Genomic DNA, 16744 nt, shown 5'->3' on the forward strand with positions numbered 1-16744 from the left:
TTAGCTTGCTGCTGGGGTCCGGCCGATTGGGACTAGGCAAGACAGGCCTGACATGCCCTGGAGCCCTCCGGCGTCCCTCCCAGGCCCCGATCGTGCACCGGTGGGGTTGCTCGGCCTGGCCTGCGCCCTCTCACAATCCGGGACCCCTCAGGGGATGTCGGAGAGCCAGTTCCGGTCCGATCGCACAGGCCAGGCCAAGGGACCCACTGGTGCACGAATTCGTGCACCGGGCCTCTAGTAAAAGAATGTTCTTAGATGGAAAAAAAGCACCTGTTGCTTTATTAATTTTTAAATTAAAATCATTACCTATATCACCAGTCACTTGTTAAAAGCACTAGACTCTTGTAATTTAACCTCTCAACAATCTAATCTTAATATCAATAATTGTACTCTTGCCCTAGCTGGTTTGGCTCAGTGGATAGAGCTTTGGCCTGTGGACTGAAAGGTCCCAGTTTGATTCCGGCCAAGGGTACATACCCAAATTGTGGGCTCAATCCCCAGTAGGGGGCATGCAGGAGGCAGCTGATCAATGATTCTCTCTCATCATTGATGTTTTTATCTCTCTCTCTCCCTCTCCCTTCCTCTCTGAAATCAATATAGAAATATATTTTTAAAATAATAATTGTACTCTTTACACAGAACTTCCACATATGCTATTTCATCTAGTCCTCAAATACTCCTATAAAAATCCTACTCTGAAATGCTCCAGATTCTGTGTCTGTCTTCTCCACGGGAGGCTCACAGCTCTGCTCTGCTCTGCACAGCGTTTGCCACGGGACGAAGTGTAACCCAAGGAGGGCTCCTCCTCTTTTAAATGTTGGAGTAGGAGATAGAGTGCATTCTCTTCAAGGGAAAGCAGGTGAGTGTGGTGTTTAGAGTCACCTGGGCTAGTCGATATTTGCTGAATCTGCTTGGTTATGTCACTAAACTCACCCCCTCCCCAAATAAGGGAAGGCAACAGAAACAGACCCACAGAATAATTTGCCACAATTAATAGGAAACTGACAGCTTGGCAAGAAGCCTCACCCGGGCTTAGCAACCTGCTCAAACCAGGTACCAACCACAGGCATCAAATGCAGACACCAGGCCAGGAAAATCCCCGCAGGCATTCCCGGCTCAGGCCCTTTCCCGGTGGACGCAGCTAGGATTGGCCACAAGGTGGCAGGCGTCAGCACAAAAATAAAACAAAACTGGGATGCTCCCTTCCAGAGATTCGCTGAGAACGGTCCAAATCAAACGACCGTTTTTAATCCCAAGTGCGTAATTGTGGTTTCCAAGTACCTCCTGGCACATAAGACAGTGACCCTTTCCCCTTCATGTGGGAAGGGCCAGAATTTTAAGACTTAACACCTTCTAAATTCTAACAGTCTTCTCACCCTCCCTGTGATGCAAACGCCAAATACATCAGTTACACTTGGACATCTTTAAGGTTGTGCAGAGGCCCAAACAGAAAAACCAAAAACAGAAATCAAAGTGGAAGCCCACTGCCACGGACGAGTCAGGGCAAGGCTGACCGTTTTTGTTGTTGTTGTTGATCCTCACCCGAGGATACTTTCCCATTGATTTTTAGGGAGAGTGGAAGAGAGAGGGAAGACAGAGAAACATCGATGTGAAACACATTGACTGGTTGCCTCCTGCACGCGCCCAACGAGGGCCCGGGCTGGAGAGGAGCCTGCAACCAAGGTACGTGCCTTTGACCGGAATTGAACCCTGGGACCCTTTGGTCCGCAGGCCGGCGCTCTATCCACTGAGCCACACTGGCCAGGGCCAGGGTGACTGTTTGGAGAAGGGCGCCTCGGCGGCCTTCCGCCGAGCACACTCACCTCCGCCGCCAGCAGCAGGTGAAGAGGCGTCAGGGCAGGAACGTGCTGCACGTCACAGCTGAGGCCGAGGGTGGTCAGGATCTCCTTCAGGACTGCGTACCTCCTCGTGTTGCTGGACTTGAGCAGGTTAAAGTCTTCTTCGGTCTGCACGACTGCAGAGCTGGGAGGTAGTTCCAGGTGCACCTGAGGGGGAAGCACCACTCCATAAGGGGGGGCATCAGAACACTCACAAAAACGGTGTCTGGCAGTGTTTCTGAAAACACGGCAGTGATCCTTCTAATTAGCGACACGATATACCTTTGAACCTGAGCATGTAGAAAGTAACGCCAAGCAGTAAGAAGATTCAGAAGAGCCCAGGAAAACCGTGGCTGTCGGGCCGAGAGGCCACGGTGGAAACGGCCCAGGATAGTAATCAACTCTCTCAGGTCCCAACTTTTCCCACTGACCAGCCTGGGGACCTCGGGCAAGTCACGTCACTTGGTTACTAGTATATGAGTGACCGACACTGAGAAGCATGGGTGTGCTGCGAACCCACGTGGAGTCACCACTGACCCGGCAGGCGCACGGGGTGGGGCGGGAAGCCCCACTCTGCCTGGTGGCTATAACCACTGGGAAGCAACAGGGGAGGCAGTCCTCTTAGCCGCCTTTCAGTGTGTTTGCAGGAATCCAGGCAGATGCGTGGCTTGGGGGGACCCGGAAAGGCCTGCCCCACACCCCCTTCACCTGACTGAGTTTAAGACCGGGAACTTCAGGCACTCAGTTCAGGCTGTGTCATGTAGTTAACACTGAAACAGTGCCACCTATCCATGAAAGGTCTGTGTCTTACAACAGAGGACCGTCCGTGAACTCACAGCTCCTCCAGATCAGATTCTCACTGGGCGATCAGCGGGAGGGGACGCCACTCGCACCTAGTGGGTGAGGCAGCTAACACCCGACAAGGCATAGGACGGCCCCACAGCAAAGGACTCAAGCAATGTCCTCAAGCCGTGGGTGGGACTCTGCGTGAAGTGGAACCACTTCTGCAACATGGAGAGTTAACCAAGAAAAAGCTCTATTTCCGTGTGGTGTCAGGTGGGTACTAGACTAATCGGGCGATCTCTTCATAAGGTACAGAAATGTCTCATCACTATGTTGTATGTCTAAAACTAACATATGTCAACTGTAATTGAAAATTTGAAAATTTTTACACAAATAAAATTAGTATTCAATAAAATATACATATATACAATATACAGGGTGAGGCAAAAATAGGTTGTTTGTATGGAATGTAATACAATAATTAACAAGTAATAATACAAGAATAAACTCTGTGTTTTGTGTACTCACAACTGTAAACCTACTTTTGTCCACCCTGTTTATATATATATATGTTGATACATGTAGAGATATATGTAGAGATATTTTTTTAATCCATTGTAGAGATTTTATCTGTATTTCATGCCAAACTCCTCGCCCCTCTGATAACCTAATGTCAGCATAATCCACAGCCTTAAATGTCCCTGCCAACCTGCCCGGCACGGCCAGGGCTGCAGACCCCCTCTTCCCATGGTGACGGACGGCAACAGCGCCGCGGGCACCCCTTGCCGCCAGGCCACCACCTACTGTGCAGCTGTGGTTGCAGTACTTAGCCTCCTCTTACTGGGTTACATCATTACTCGATTTATGGCAAAGATGAAGGCTATCTCACAACTGTAAACCTACTTTTGTCCACCCTGTTTATATATATATATGTTGATACATGTAGAGATATATGTAGAGATATTTTTTTAATCCATTGTAGAGATTTTATCTGTATTTCATGCCAAACTCCTCGCCCCTCTGATAACCTAATGTCAGCATAATCCACAGCCTTAAATGTCCCTGCCAACCTGCCCGGCACGGCCAGGGCTGCAGACCCCCTCTTCCCATGGTGACGGACGGCAACAGCGCCGCGGGCACCCCTTGCCGCCAGGCCACCACCTACTGTGCAGCTGTGGTTGCAGTACTTAGCCTCCTCTTACTGGGTTACATCATTACTCGATTTATGGCAAAGATGAAGGCTATGAAATCCAACAGGGCCAGAGGGAACTAACCAGCCTGTGATGCTATTTATTGGTTGATCTCGGCGGCGAGGTATCGTCGCGACACAGGCCTGAGGAGAGAGCAGTGACCCTGCCCCAGAGACTGGAAGTCGTCTGGGATCAGAAATGACACGCTAATCCCCTGAATCTGATTTTTGAAGCTGCATCATATCGCCTTTTTTCCTGGAGCGACGCATGCAGTATCGGATTTTATGGCAGCAATGGGGCCCATTTAGACGCAGCAGCGAGCAGACCTGCTGTGCAGCTCGGAGGAACGGTCACCACGGTGCCGAATCAATTTTCTAGTCCAGGTCTGTGCACCGGGCGGTAAAGTTCGCTCTTCAAAACTGAAATACGGCCCTAGGAAGTGGGGTTTTAGAGTGGATTTTCTGAGAGTGCAGTTACCATAGTTACCGTACTTGCAGAGAGAAAGATAAGACGAACATGTATTAGGCCTCCAAAAACAAATCCATGTGGTTTGCAACCTAGAGAAAACCTGATTGGTTGCCCATGTTCATCTGTCCCAACGTCCAGATCGCTTGTTTATATGCATCTTAGGGACAAATGAGCGGGGAAAATGGTAGAGAAACAAACCTATACCCTTGAAAAATGTTTGGTCAGAAAACCAAAAGGACTCAGGAGGGCTGGAAAGAGACGGCATACAAAACTAAAACAACGCCCGGCTGGGGTGCTCCGTGGTTGAGCGTCGACCAGGAGATCACAGTTCAATTCCCAGTCAGGGCACATGCCCAGGTTGTGGGCTCGATCCTCAGCAGGGGGCGTGCAGGAGGCAGCCAATCAATGATTCTCTCTCATCATTGATGTTTCTATCTCTCCCTCTTCCTTCCTCTCTGAAATCAATAAAAATATACTTTAAAAAATTAAAACAACAAAAAAGGAAACAGTTCCCTAATTCAATAAAAAGATTCTGCCCTAGCTGGTTTGGCTCAGTGGATAGAGCGTCAGCCTGGGAACTGAAGGGTCCTGGGTTCAATTCTGACAGTGGACACAATCCCCAGTGTGGGGCGTGCAGGAGGCAGTCGATCCATGACTCTCTCTCATCACTGATGTTCCTCTCCCCGCCCCCCCCTCTGAAATAAATAACATTCCTCCATCACGAGTATTCCGGTTAGACGAGATATTCATGCGACAGGAAAGCCCTGATCTAACCCATCTACTCACATCAGCAGAAACTCCCAGCCACAGGTCAAAGGTGCCCCCGGTGCAGACTCTCAGACCTGGCAAAGCACAGCTGTGCAGGCACGTTCCCCGTCAGGCGTACCCAGAGATCACCACAGGGGCGCCCGCCGCCTACCTGGCAAAGCACAGCCTCTCCTCCACGCGCTCCAAAAGGCACCTGCACAATCAGCCTGTCCTGGTCCTCGTTCTCCAGGTGGCCCTGGAGCTGGCCCGGGTGGAGCGGCTCCCCGGGGCCCTGCTCATAAACGCAGCCACTGCTCAGGACGCTGAGCGTCACCTGGCTCCGGTCGGCCTTGGAGAAGACCAGGCTCTGGACCGTCTCCTGCAGCGCGTCCTTGCTGGTCACCTGGCAGCCAGCCAACGTGAAGGACGAGGACAGGCCCAGCACCTTCCCGCCCTGGGAGAGGTAGGCCAGGAACTTCTGGTGCACTTCTGTGGGAATAGACTCCCTGGTGGCAATGACCAACAGCAGACAGTTGTCTGGCCATGGGTCTCGGCGTGCGCTCTCCTCCGGCAGGTGGTAGAGCGTGTAGCTGTCGGGGTCCACGCAGTCAGCCAGAACGGACCGGACCTGCTGCAACCGGCCCAGGGCCTCCTGGGAGTCGGAGCCCACGTAGAAGAGGATGTTGGGTGCCTTCCCCGTGAGGTTGGTTCTCCTCCCTTCTCTCTCGGGGCAGACGGCCTCAGCCGCACCCTCCCCGCTGCCGCTGGCGTCGTAGGGAAGATCGGGAATGTCTTCTGCAGATGCGAACCTGATGGACTCGATGGTGCTGTTCTCCAGCTCCAAACACTCGTGGCAACTAGACAGGTGGAGGCCGCAGAGCTCGGTGCAGCCCTCTCCTCTGTCGCTCTCCCCAGCGGCCTCGTTCCCGGAGGCGCCGCCTCGCCCTGGGGTGGGTTCTGCACCAAGAACCGCCGGGTCATCTTTGCCAACGTGCTCCATGACGCCCGGATCGGGCTCACCCTGGACAGCAGGTTCGGGGCTCGGCTGCAGGCTGCGGGCTGGCTTGGTCGAGGCCTGGTCCTTAAGCTCCTGCAGAGTGGAGTCCTGCAGGTGCACCGCTGACGCATGAGCAGAAAAGACACTCAGTCACCTCTCTAGCTTGTCCTGCTGCTCCGTTCAAAACCCCACGGCTCTCCCTGCGTTCCCTGCCTCAGGTTCCTGGGCGCCCACGGCCTCCCCACCTAACCCTGCGGCGTCCTTTGGAACCAGGTAAGTGCTCCCACCTGCCAGGAGGGGGCCCCTGATGGCCTCACAACACCTTTGAGTCAGAAAATCTCAGATTCCCCCGCTGACGAGTGAAGAAAGTGAGATTCCGAGAGGTCACTTTGCCCACTTCCTTCTAGATTCAGTTTCTTGGGTGTCCCTCTCCGATATAATAATGAAACGACAAAACAGAAAGGCACTCCTCTTGGCCTATCCAAGCACACCCCCCCGGAAAGCCACTCCCAGGGCGCCCCCTCGGCTGGGCCAGAAGAAGGGTCTTTCCAGTGTCTGCTCTCAGGACTGGAGTATCATTTACAATCACTGATTCAAAACCCATTTACTGAGCACCTGCTCTGCACCTGGCATGGGATTCGGCACATGCAGGTGGCAAATGGGAAAAGTAAGTGATTTACACAAACCTCCGACCTGGTAAGGAACAGTCATTTGCTCAAGACACCAACGAAGACATTCCTGGACCCTGAAAGCCAGCTTGAGGCCTAATTAAGGAAGACCATTTTGCATGTTTCTTAAAAAAATTTTTTAAAAAAATGTGTCCCAAAATATTGTGGTACGTATAGTATATATTTCAGATAAAAAACTAAGATTTAGAACTTCATAGGAACACTGCCTATGCTTTCCATTCAATCAATGACAATCTAGAAACTAGTTATTTTGTAGGAGGTTGGGAAAATACTAGTAACTATTCCACGGGTTCTGAATTTCCATGCTAGCTCACAGACAGTGCAATTGTGGGATATCCTTGTTTAAGGATTTTAAAAGCACTCATGCTATTCTCAGGGGTAAGCTCCTCAAAAAAACTTGGCACATATATGAACTTTATAGTATTATGGAAACCTAACCTGTTGACTTAATTAAACTGGGAATAAGCATTCACTTACTAGTAAGTCATACCAAATAGGAGTACTCAACAGTACGCAAGCTAATCACCTATGATGTCTGCTATAATGAAAACATCTAAAGTTACTTACAAACAGCCCAGCGGGAATGGCTCAGTGGTTGAGCGTTGACCTATGAACTAGGAGATCATGGTTTGATTCCCGGGCAGGTCATATGCCCGGGTTATGGGCTCAATCAGGAGGCAGTCAATGATTCTCTTATCATTGATATCTCTATGTTTCTCTCCCTCTCCCTTCCTCTCTGAAATCAAAATATATAGAGAGGCCTAGTGCACAACATTTGTGCACTGGGCAGGGGGTCCCTCAGCCCAGCCTGCGCCCTCTCGCAGTCCGGGACCCCTTGGGGGATGTCCACCAAGGGGTCCTTAGGGCTGCCATGGAGGTGGGAGAGGCTCCCCCACTTCTGGCTGAGCGGCGCTCCCCCTGTGAGAGCACAATGACCACCAGGGGGCAGCTCCTGCATTGAGCGTCTGCCCCCTGGTGGTCAGTGCACATCATAGCGACCGGTGGTTCCGCCATTTAGTCGATTTGCATATCAGCCTTTTATTATATAGGATTAGCCTTAGCTGGTTTGGCTCAGTGGCTAGAGTGTTGGCCTGTGGACTGAAGGATCCTGGGTTCGATTCCTGTCAAGGGCACATGCCTGGGTTCCAAGCTCGATGGGTTCCAACCTAGTGTGGGACATGCAGGAGGCAACCGATCAATGATTAGCTCTCATCATTGATGTTTCTATCTCTCTCTCCCTCTCTGAAATCAATAAAAATATATTAAATATATATATATTAAAAATGTTTAAAGTTACTTACAAACAATCTTTTGGGGTATCAACCCGTTAGCCATCTGGAGTCTGTCTTCCATGAACGCCACCCCCAGCTTGCTGAAGTCATCCACGCTCGCTTTGGCGATTAACTGGTAAGGGTCCCCAGGTCTGCAAGCTAACGGCAAACAACAGTCTGACCACCTCACAATCTGAGGGGAAAATGGGAAGAAGAAAAAGAGAGGTTGAGGTGTCTCTTCTTAAACTAAGGAGGTGCTTCATTTTCCCCTTCAGCGCCCCCTCCCTGCCCCCCACTGCACTATTACATCAACGCTGTGCTGCTGGAACCCTCTCATTTCTGCCCAACGCAGGGCTTACAAAGCTCTAACTATATACCTGTACAATGGATTCAGCCGTGAAAGGAATGAAGCAGCGATACATGGTGCAACATAGATGAATCTCGAACACATTATGCCAAGTCAGTGATTTTCAACCCGTGCGCCACGAGAATTTTTAAAACATGCAATACCTGACTATTTGACCGGGGCACCGGCCTCTTCCCCTCCTAGTGGTTCTCAACCTTCCTAACGCCGCGACCCTTTCATACAGTTCCTCATGTTGTGGTAACCCCCAATTTCATTGTTACAAATTGAACATAATTAGAGCATAGTGATTAATCACAAAATCAATATGTAATTATATATGTGTTTTCCGGTGGTCTTAGGCGACCCCTGTGAAAGGGTCGTTCGACCCCCAAAAGGGTCGCGACCCACAGGTTGAGAACCGCTGGCCTAGGGAGTGAGAGGACTCCAGGGTCTGATTTCCCAAAGCTGAATCCTGGCTCCTTTGGCTAACAGCTGTGTGACCCAAGTAAGTCACTCAATTTCTCTGTGCTGTGGTTTCCTGTCTGTAAGGTGTTGATGACAGCAAGAGCACCTACCTGGGAAGACTATTGGGAGCGCTGAATGGGGTGACACATAAGACACCTGGCCCCTAGGGGGCGCTCTTATTCCAAAACGTGGAGCCCTCAGAGCAAGTATGCTCAGCAGGGACCACACCACCCCCAAGTGGGCAAAAACTGCTTGAGGGGATGGGGTGGGGGGGAAATCGTACCTACCGCAATGGTTTGGGCCTCCCAAGGCTCAATCCTACCCCACAAAATCTGAGTTTTTAGTATTTCATTTCTCTCTCAGAAAGAATTCAAATTGAACCGAATCTTTCTCCTAAGGGAAACAATAATTGTAAATTATGGTTGATAAACACTGTCTTAGAGGGAAAAATAATACACGCAAATCTTTCAGGTTAAAAGGTTGAAACCCATTAACTGGTCTGGAATTTGTAGAGGAAGACAAGCCTCTGAATTTCCTTTTAGCTCCACTTGCAGCCTCCCCTGGACCTTGTCACCTGCTCCCCCACCCCCTCCCAGACGCACGCCCAGGGTGACTGGGGTTCACCCGGAGGGTCGGGCTGACCAACGGTGCAGTCGGACTCTGCATCGCAAAGAGGACATCTTTGATCAAATGAGAGGTGAAGCTCCCACTGCAGACAAACGCCGAGCCGACGTCCAGCCTTGAGAAAGGAGGAAGGATGTGAGCTCAGGAGGCTGCGCAGGGAAACTCCCACTGTGGCAAGAGCTGACTTTTCAGACGAGGGTGAAGGGAAGCATGAAAAGGACCGTGCCACCTCCTGCACGAAGCTGAAACCATCTCTGTTCTGAGCGCTATGGCGGGCGATCTAAGAGCAGGGGTGCTCGCCAGGGGACACGGGCCCAGTGGCAGGCGCTCCATCGCTGATTTAGCAGCCCAGCCCTGGGAGCAAGCGGGTGGAGCCCCTCCCCGAAGGCAGCACTTAGTGTAAAAGGAGCCGATCATTAACTCTGCCGGCCGAACAGAGAAGCAGGAGATAAACAAAGCCAGGGGGTGGGCAGGAAGCAGCAGAGAACAATATCCACACGTCCCTGATCAAGTTTCTCAACTCGGCCAGCCATTTCCTCTCCGAAGTGCCTTTCCTTTTTCCAGGAACATGGTCCAGGAGCCACCGACCATGCAAACTCCACAGCAGCGGAGCTGGGTGCTCTGATCAAAGCAGAGCCGCCCGTCACCCATTTCCTCCGGGGCCGGGGGTGTTTGCCTTCCGGGGACTGAAAGCAAACAGGACCCTTCCAGTTTGCACTCGGAGATGGAAACACCAGGACAGAGAAAGAAAAGGCTGGCACCCAGAGATCAAAGCGAAGGAAGCCCTGGGCGGCCCTCGACAAAGGGGTTCCTCAAAGAAGGGGGGTGCAGAGTCCTGCCATGAGCAAGTGACTGCAGGCGGCACGGATGACAGCAGGCAGCGAGGTCTCTGCTCCATCAGCTGAACACCGTCCTCGGCCACGGGGAATGGCAGGGCCGGGAGGCGCCAGCCATTCGAGAGAGCCCCAACTCAAAAAGGTATCGCTTTCAGCATCTTTAAGGGTTGTATCGTCCTAAACATGTAACAGACTGGCCCCAGACTGTGTGGTTCAGTTGGCTGGGTGTTGTCCTGTGACTGGAAGGTTGCTGGTTCGATTCCCAGTCAGGACACATACATGCCCAGTTGTGGGCTCGATCCGGGGATTGTACGGGGGGGGCAGCTGATCGATGTTATGCTCTCACATCGATGTTTCTCTCCCTCTCCCTTCCTCTCTCTCTAAAAAAAAAAAGAAAAGAAAAAAAGAAATCAATAAAATTTTTTAAAATCAATTAAAAAATTTTAATGTGAAAGAATGTAAGATCTCATCAGGTTTAAAAGTCTCTCTTAAATAAGATATTTTCTACTGAATATCTTAGGATACTGTCAAATTCAAATGATTTTTGAGTTGAAAAGTACATACATAGTTTCATAAGGGCCCCCAAAAGGCAAAATCCCTCCAAGCAATCAACCTGAACAGGCCTGCAGACCTCGTGAGAAGACAGTGAGCTTTGACGGCAACGCCTCATTAGGTTCTGAAGCCCAACCTAAGAAATGGACTTCGGTGTAATAGCCAAGGCGCTCAGAAAACTAGCTCCAGACAAATCCAGCTCCAGCTGCAAGGCCCGCCAAACTCTGATCACAGACAAAATGAGTTAACTGGATCGAACCCTTGGTGGGTAGGCATCTTGCAACAACCCCACTCCCCCCACAAAAAATTAAGAATTAAGCACCCCAGCCAGGTAGGGCTCAGTTGGTTAGAGCCGTAGTCAGCAAACTGCGGCTCGCGAGCCACATGCAGCTCTTTGGCTCCTTGAGTGTGGCTCTTCCACAAAATACCATGTGCGGGCACACAGGTACAGTGCAATTGAAACTTCGTGGCCCATGCGCATAAGTTGGTTTTCAGCCTGGGCTATTTTGAGGAAGTACTGTTGATATTTGGCTCTGTTGACTAATGAGTTTGCCAACCACTGGATTAGAGCATCATCCTGTACATCAGAGTCAATCCCGGATTGGGGAGCCTATGGGAGGCAACCAATGACTGTTTCTCTCTCACATCAATATTTCTCTCTCTCTCTCTCTCCCCACACTTTCCTCTCTCTCTAAAAATTTAATAAACATATCCTCAGGTGAGGATTAAAAAAAAAAATTAAGCAAAACCGCCATTAAGCGAGATCTTAATGAGATCTTCCTTAGAAGGTAAATTAAATGGGGTACCTGTGGCAGAGATGCTGTTATCTCCCAATATCTAGTCTGTCTTTCTCCCTTGTAGTCACACAACTCCGGTTTACTCTGAACCCACCGCTGTCCAATCACAGAATGTATTTCTCAGGCTCCCTGCAGCTAAAGTGATGCGAGAAGTGACTTTGGAAACTTCTGGATTCAATGTTAAAGAGGGCGCTGGCTGTTGCCCATGCCCCCCATTCTGAGGGCTGGCATTGGATGAGGCTGACTGCTGTGGTAGTGGCAGGGGTGGAAGCAGCCAGAGTGCCCATCAGTAGACGAGTGGATAAAAGAGCTGTGATAGCCCGGCCGGCATGGCTCAGTGGTTGAGCATCGACCTATGAACCAGGTCACAGTTCAATTCCCGAACAGGGCACATGCCAGGTTTCGGGCTCAATCCCCAGCATGGGGCATAGAGGAGGCAGCTGAGAGCAATGATTCTCTCTCATCATTGATGTTTCTATCTCTCTCTCCCTCTTCTTTCCCCTCTGAAGTCAATAAATATATATATTTAAAAATAAAAAAGAAAAGAGAAAAAATATTTTTTTAAAAGCTGTAATACATTTACATAATGGAATACTACTGGGCCATCAAAAAGAAGGAAAACTTACTCTTTGCGACAACATGGATAGACCTGGAGAGTATTATGCTGGGTGAAATAAGCCAGTCAGAGAAAAACAAGTACCATATGATTTCACTTACATGTGGAATCTAATGAACAAAGTAAACTAACAAACAAAATAGAAACAAACTCACAGATACCCAGAATAGACTGACAGCTGTCAGAGGGGAGGGGAGTTGGGGGGGCTGGGTGAGAAACAACAACCACCTCCTGGACACAGACAACAGTGTGGTGCTCACCACAAGGAAAGGGGGTGGGGGAGGTGGAGAGGGCAAAGGGGGTAAATGGTGACAGGAGACTTGACTTTGGGTGGTGAACACACAGTACAATATCCACGTGATGGCTTATAGAACTGTACACCTGAAACCTATATAATTTCATTAACCAGTGTCACCCCAATAAATGCAATTGAAATTTTTTTTTTAAATCTTTGAATCAACTTCTAGGCCAGTGGTCGGCAAACTGCAGCTCACGAGCCACATGCGGCTCTTTGGCCCCTTGAGTGTGGCCACTTAGTTTCAATTGCACTGTACGTGCGCGCCCGCAGGTGGTATTTTTTGGAAGAGCCACTTTTTTTTAATCTTTGAATCAACTTCTAGGCAGCTATCAAAAATAAATAAATAAATGCCAGCCGCCAGACGCCGCCATGCCCTGCTCATGCGTGAACTTTCCAGACTCTTACCCATGACCAACCAGGACTGGGAGATACCTCTCGGGGAGCTGCCGCTTCCCCCTGCTGCCCCCTCCCCTTATTGGTGGCCATTGTAAACTCTTTCAAAACAACTTACATCTTTTGCCCCAAACCCATGAGATGAAACAGCCCCGTCAGCTGGAAATCAGCAGACATGTCCGCCTTCGCCCTCCAGCCCGGATGCTGGTGGTTGAGCTTGCACGTCCCAGGACCTGGTCCTTCTCTGCCAGCACATGGCTCAATAAGCCCGTTCTGTCAGGACCCCCTCCCAGCCTCGAAGGTTTGACATAAGGATGGACTAAGTGCCTGGGGATACTGAGCCGTGCTGCCCAGTGACATGGTGTGGGCCACAAACAAGCCACACAGGCAGTTTCACCTGTTCTAGCAGCCACGTTTTTAAAAGTAATAAAAAATAAAACAAAATAAATGTTTTGCCCTGGGCGGTTTTGCTCAATGGATAGAGCATGGGTCGGTCTGTGGACTGAAGGATCCCTGGTTCGAATCCCACAAGGAGCAGGATCAATCCCTGGCCCTGGTCGGAGCCTGTGTGGGAAGCAACCAACTGATGTGTCTCTCTCGCATCAACTGTCTCTCCCCCTCCCTCCCACTCCCTCTAAAAATCAGCGGGAAAATATCCTTCAGTGAGGATCAACAAAATAAAAAATTTAAACTGGGGAAAGTAATTTCACTGATATATTTTCATTTAACCCAAAACATCCAGAAAGAAAGGGAGTCACAAAGGCCAGGAAAAAGCGCTCATAAGACAACGAATTCAGTTTTAATTAAGACACACAGTTTCCTTACAGTAAACAAGTGAGAAACGCGTTACTCACGGTTTCTGTAGGGGAAGGCGGCCTCTGCAGATTCTCCCCCTGCACCCAAACGCTCTCCGTCACAAATGCTATGTGTTCGGCCTCAAGTATGAGAGGAGAAACAAGATAGAGGGCCCATTTGTTCAAGTCATCAATGGACTGGATAGAGAGAAAGAAAACACAAAAAAGGGATTTAATGTCACTTCAAACCACAACTGCCCCTTAACTCAACATCCGGGACATTTCCCCGCCCCCCTCGCTAATTCCAGGTGGGATATAAGTAAGGTCATCTGGTGCCCCTCCTACAGACCACCTTCACCTGCGTTTCTTGTTGAACTAGGGCTAGACAAACAGCTGCGAACTCCCCTCTAGGACTCAGGACAGCTTTAACATCTCCAGATATTTGTTAGCAACTACTTGATTCTCAATCTGGGCTTACTGCTACTATTCTTTACTGTATAGAGAAAAAGAGGTATGCGGCCCGCCGGCTGCGAGCTTGACATGCTTGGTTTAGAGCAGCGGTCACCAACCGGTGGTCCGTGAGGTCTGAAAGGTTGGCGACCGCTGGTTTAGAGCATGTAGGAGCTCTCCAAATGACAACTTGGAGGGACCTGTGTTTTTTTTGTTGTTGTTGTTAATCCTCACCTGAGGATATTTTTTCATTGATTTTTAGAGTGGAAGAGAGAGGGAAAGATAGAGAGAAACATCCATGTGAGAGAAGCACATTGAGTGGTTGCCTCCTGCCCACACCCTGACCAGGGTCTGGGCCGGGGAGGAGCCTGCAACTGAGGTACATGCCCTTGACTGGATTCGAACCTGGGACCCGTTGGTCCACAGGCCGACGCTCTATCCACTGAGCCAAACCAGCTAGGGCTTGGAGGGACTTTTAAAGATGAGGTTCAGAGCCTGGCCAGTGTGGCTCAGTGGATGAGCACTGACCCATGAACTAGTAGGTCATGGTTCAATTCCCGGTCAGGGCACATGCCTGAGTTGCGGCTCGATCCCCAGTGGAGGGGGTGCAGAAGGCAGCTGATCGATGGTTCTCTCTCATCATTGATGTTTCTACCTCTCTCTCCCTCTCCCTTCCTCTCTCTGAGATCAATAAAAACATATTTTTTCAAAATGAGGCTCAGAAGTGCATCCCATTAGACAGAAGCATGTCACTAACAGAAGCCTGGCCCAGAGGGATGTTCTTGCATTTCCATCAGCCTTTACAGCTTTAAGAACATATCTAAAGAAGAAGAAAAATAAAAGCACGTGCAATTAAAAAAAAAGAAAAGCTAGAAAGATGAACTGTGATTTAAACTCTGAGGGCACAGAGCAGCACAGCGCAGGCCGGGCCCATCTGGTCCGGCGGGTGAGACAGTGCTATCTGACTGAAGATCCGGGGCAAAGTTAACCATGCTAAGAACTGGGGGCACAGAATCCCTTGAAAGCCCAAGATAGGTTTGGCTGGAGCAGTGGGCAAGGGCTGAAAAGCTTTACTTATAGTCATTGAAGTTAGCAGAAGACCAAGCAAGTCATGGAGATGTTCAAAAGTAGAACGTCCTCCTGTCCCGGTGGCTCAGTTGGTTGGAGCGACGTCCCGAACACCAAAGGCTGCAGGTTGCATTCTGGGTCAGGGCTCCTACTAAGTTGCAGGTTCGACACCTAGTCAGGGATCAGACTCAGAGGCCACCGATCTGTTTCTCTCTCTCCCCCTCCCTTCCTCTCTCTCTAAAGTCAATAAACATATCCTCGGGTGAGGATAAAACAAAACAGAAAAAAAGAGTAAAACTGTTTTTCAAGAAAATTAAAGACATTTACCTCTGAATATTTTTGAATGTTCGAAATTTCCACTCTAAATTTTAAAGGTTATTTTTTAAAGTAAACGATCCAGTGTGGAAGCCAGTACAATAGAAAAGTCCACATCTCCATTTTCCCCCTCTTGGACTTGTTTCTCAATCAGGGTTCCTTGAGAGAATTAAGCCCTCAGGCGTCCACCGTATGTAGTGAATGAACGTCACTCCTTTGCATCTAGGTGGTACCAGACAGGCGCTCTCTTTGAGAGATCTGAGACACAGTTACGTATATATTCCGTGTTATAGTAGACAACAAGGAAGGGCATTTTTGATTTGCTAGCAGAACAGTACAATCCTATACTTAAGCATAACCTCAACAAAATATTCAAGACCTGAGATAAGATTTTAATTCCCATTCGGGTGTTATGGTTTTACACACATAGAAAATCTCATTTTAATGCTAAAAATGAGCCAACTTTCCAGAAGGGCAAGAAACCAATGAAAAGCAAAAACACTTTGAAACATTCATGAAAATAGTATCAGTGACATCAATGGAAATTTGCGCTGAACCGCACTGTGAACCAAGTCCATTTCCAAGAGCTGAACGGGAAGAACCACTGTCCCTTTCACGGAGAGCAGAGCTTTTGCTGAGATTAAACCACAGCGCGGCTGAACGTGTAGCCACCAGGCTAAGAATTGGGCCAAAAAGACAAAGACTGTGCAAACCGAAATAAAACAGGTGCAAAGGCGACCGGTGGGGCGCCCGGGCTGGTAAATGACACCCTGACAGGAGGCGAGGGCGGGCAGTTTTTGTCACCTCGGAGATATCTGACAGAGAGCTGAGAATTTGCTGTCTTTCTCCGAATTCATTCACCCAGACGGCAGCCCGCAGTGGAGGGGAGGACGCCAGGGGCCTAAGTGGGCAGCGCTCTCGGGCTCAGTGCCAGTGGCCATCGCGATCGCACAGGTACACGCCTCTTTGGAAGCCAAGGGCCCGCGGTCCGTGCACTCGCCCCACGCCTGTCCGTTTTCGGATCTCTGGTCCCCTTAAACCCGGCTCCGTGGGCATCGCGGGCAGGGGGCCCCGGCCCGGCGCTTCCGAGACGCCGGGTGCGGAGGGGTCTTCCCAGGCTCCCACAGCACAGGGCAGACAGGGTGGAGGGGAGGAGGTAGGAGGGGCCCAGGCAGGCGCTTCCGGATTGCCCCGCCCCCCCACCACT

At 50.0% G+C, this 16744-nt stretch overlaps 1 protein-coding gene across 1 annotated transcript in view; it reads right to left on the reverse strand.

Annotated features, from left to right (window-relative positions):
• The window catches only part of HLCS (holocarboxylase synthetase (biotin-(proprionyl-CoA-carboxylase (ATP-hydrolysing)) ligase)), a 150906-nt gene extending 134419 nt beyond the window's left edge, over nucleotides 1-16487 (reverse strand). The window contains exons 1-5 of the mRNA XM_005861283.2: nucleotides 16342-16487; nucleotides 13765-13902; nucleotides 8014-8176; nucleotides 5199-6145; nucleotides 1824-2006 (exon numbers count right to left, since the gene is read on the reverse strand). Of these exons, the coding sequence (XP_005861345.1) occupies nucleotides 1824-2006; nucleotides 5199-6145; nucleotides 8014-8065 (1182 nt within the window). The 5' untranslated portion in view covers nucleotides 8066-8176; nucleotides 13765-13902; nucleotides 16342-16487. The remainder of the gene's footprint in view (nucleotides 1-1823; nucleotides 2007-5198; nucleotides 6146-8013; nucleotides 8177-13764; nucleotides 13903-16341) is intronic.
• Nucleotides 16488-16744: the final 257 nt, after the last annotated feature.

This window comes from Myotis brandtii, unplaced genomic scaffold (assembly GCF_000412655.1).
Source record: "Myotis brandtii unplaced genomic scaffold, ASM41265v1 scaffold147, whole genome shotgun sequence".
NCBI lineage: Eukaryota > Metazoa > Chordata > Mammalia > Chiroptera > Vespertilionidae > Myotis > Myotis brandtii.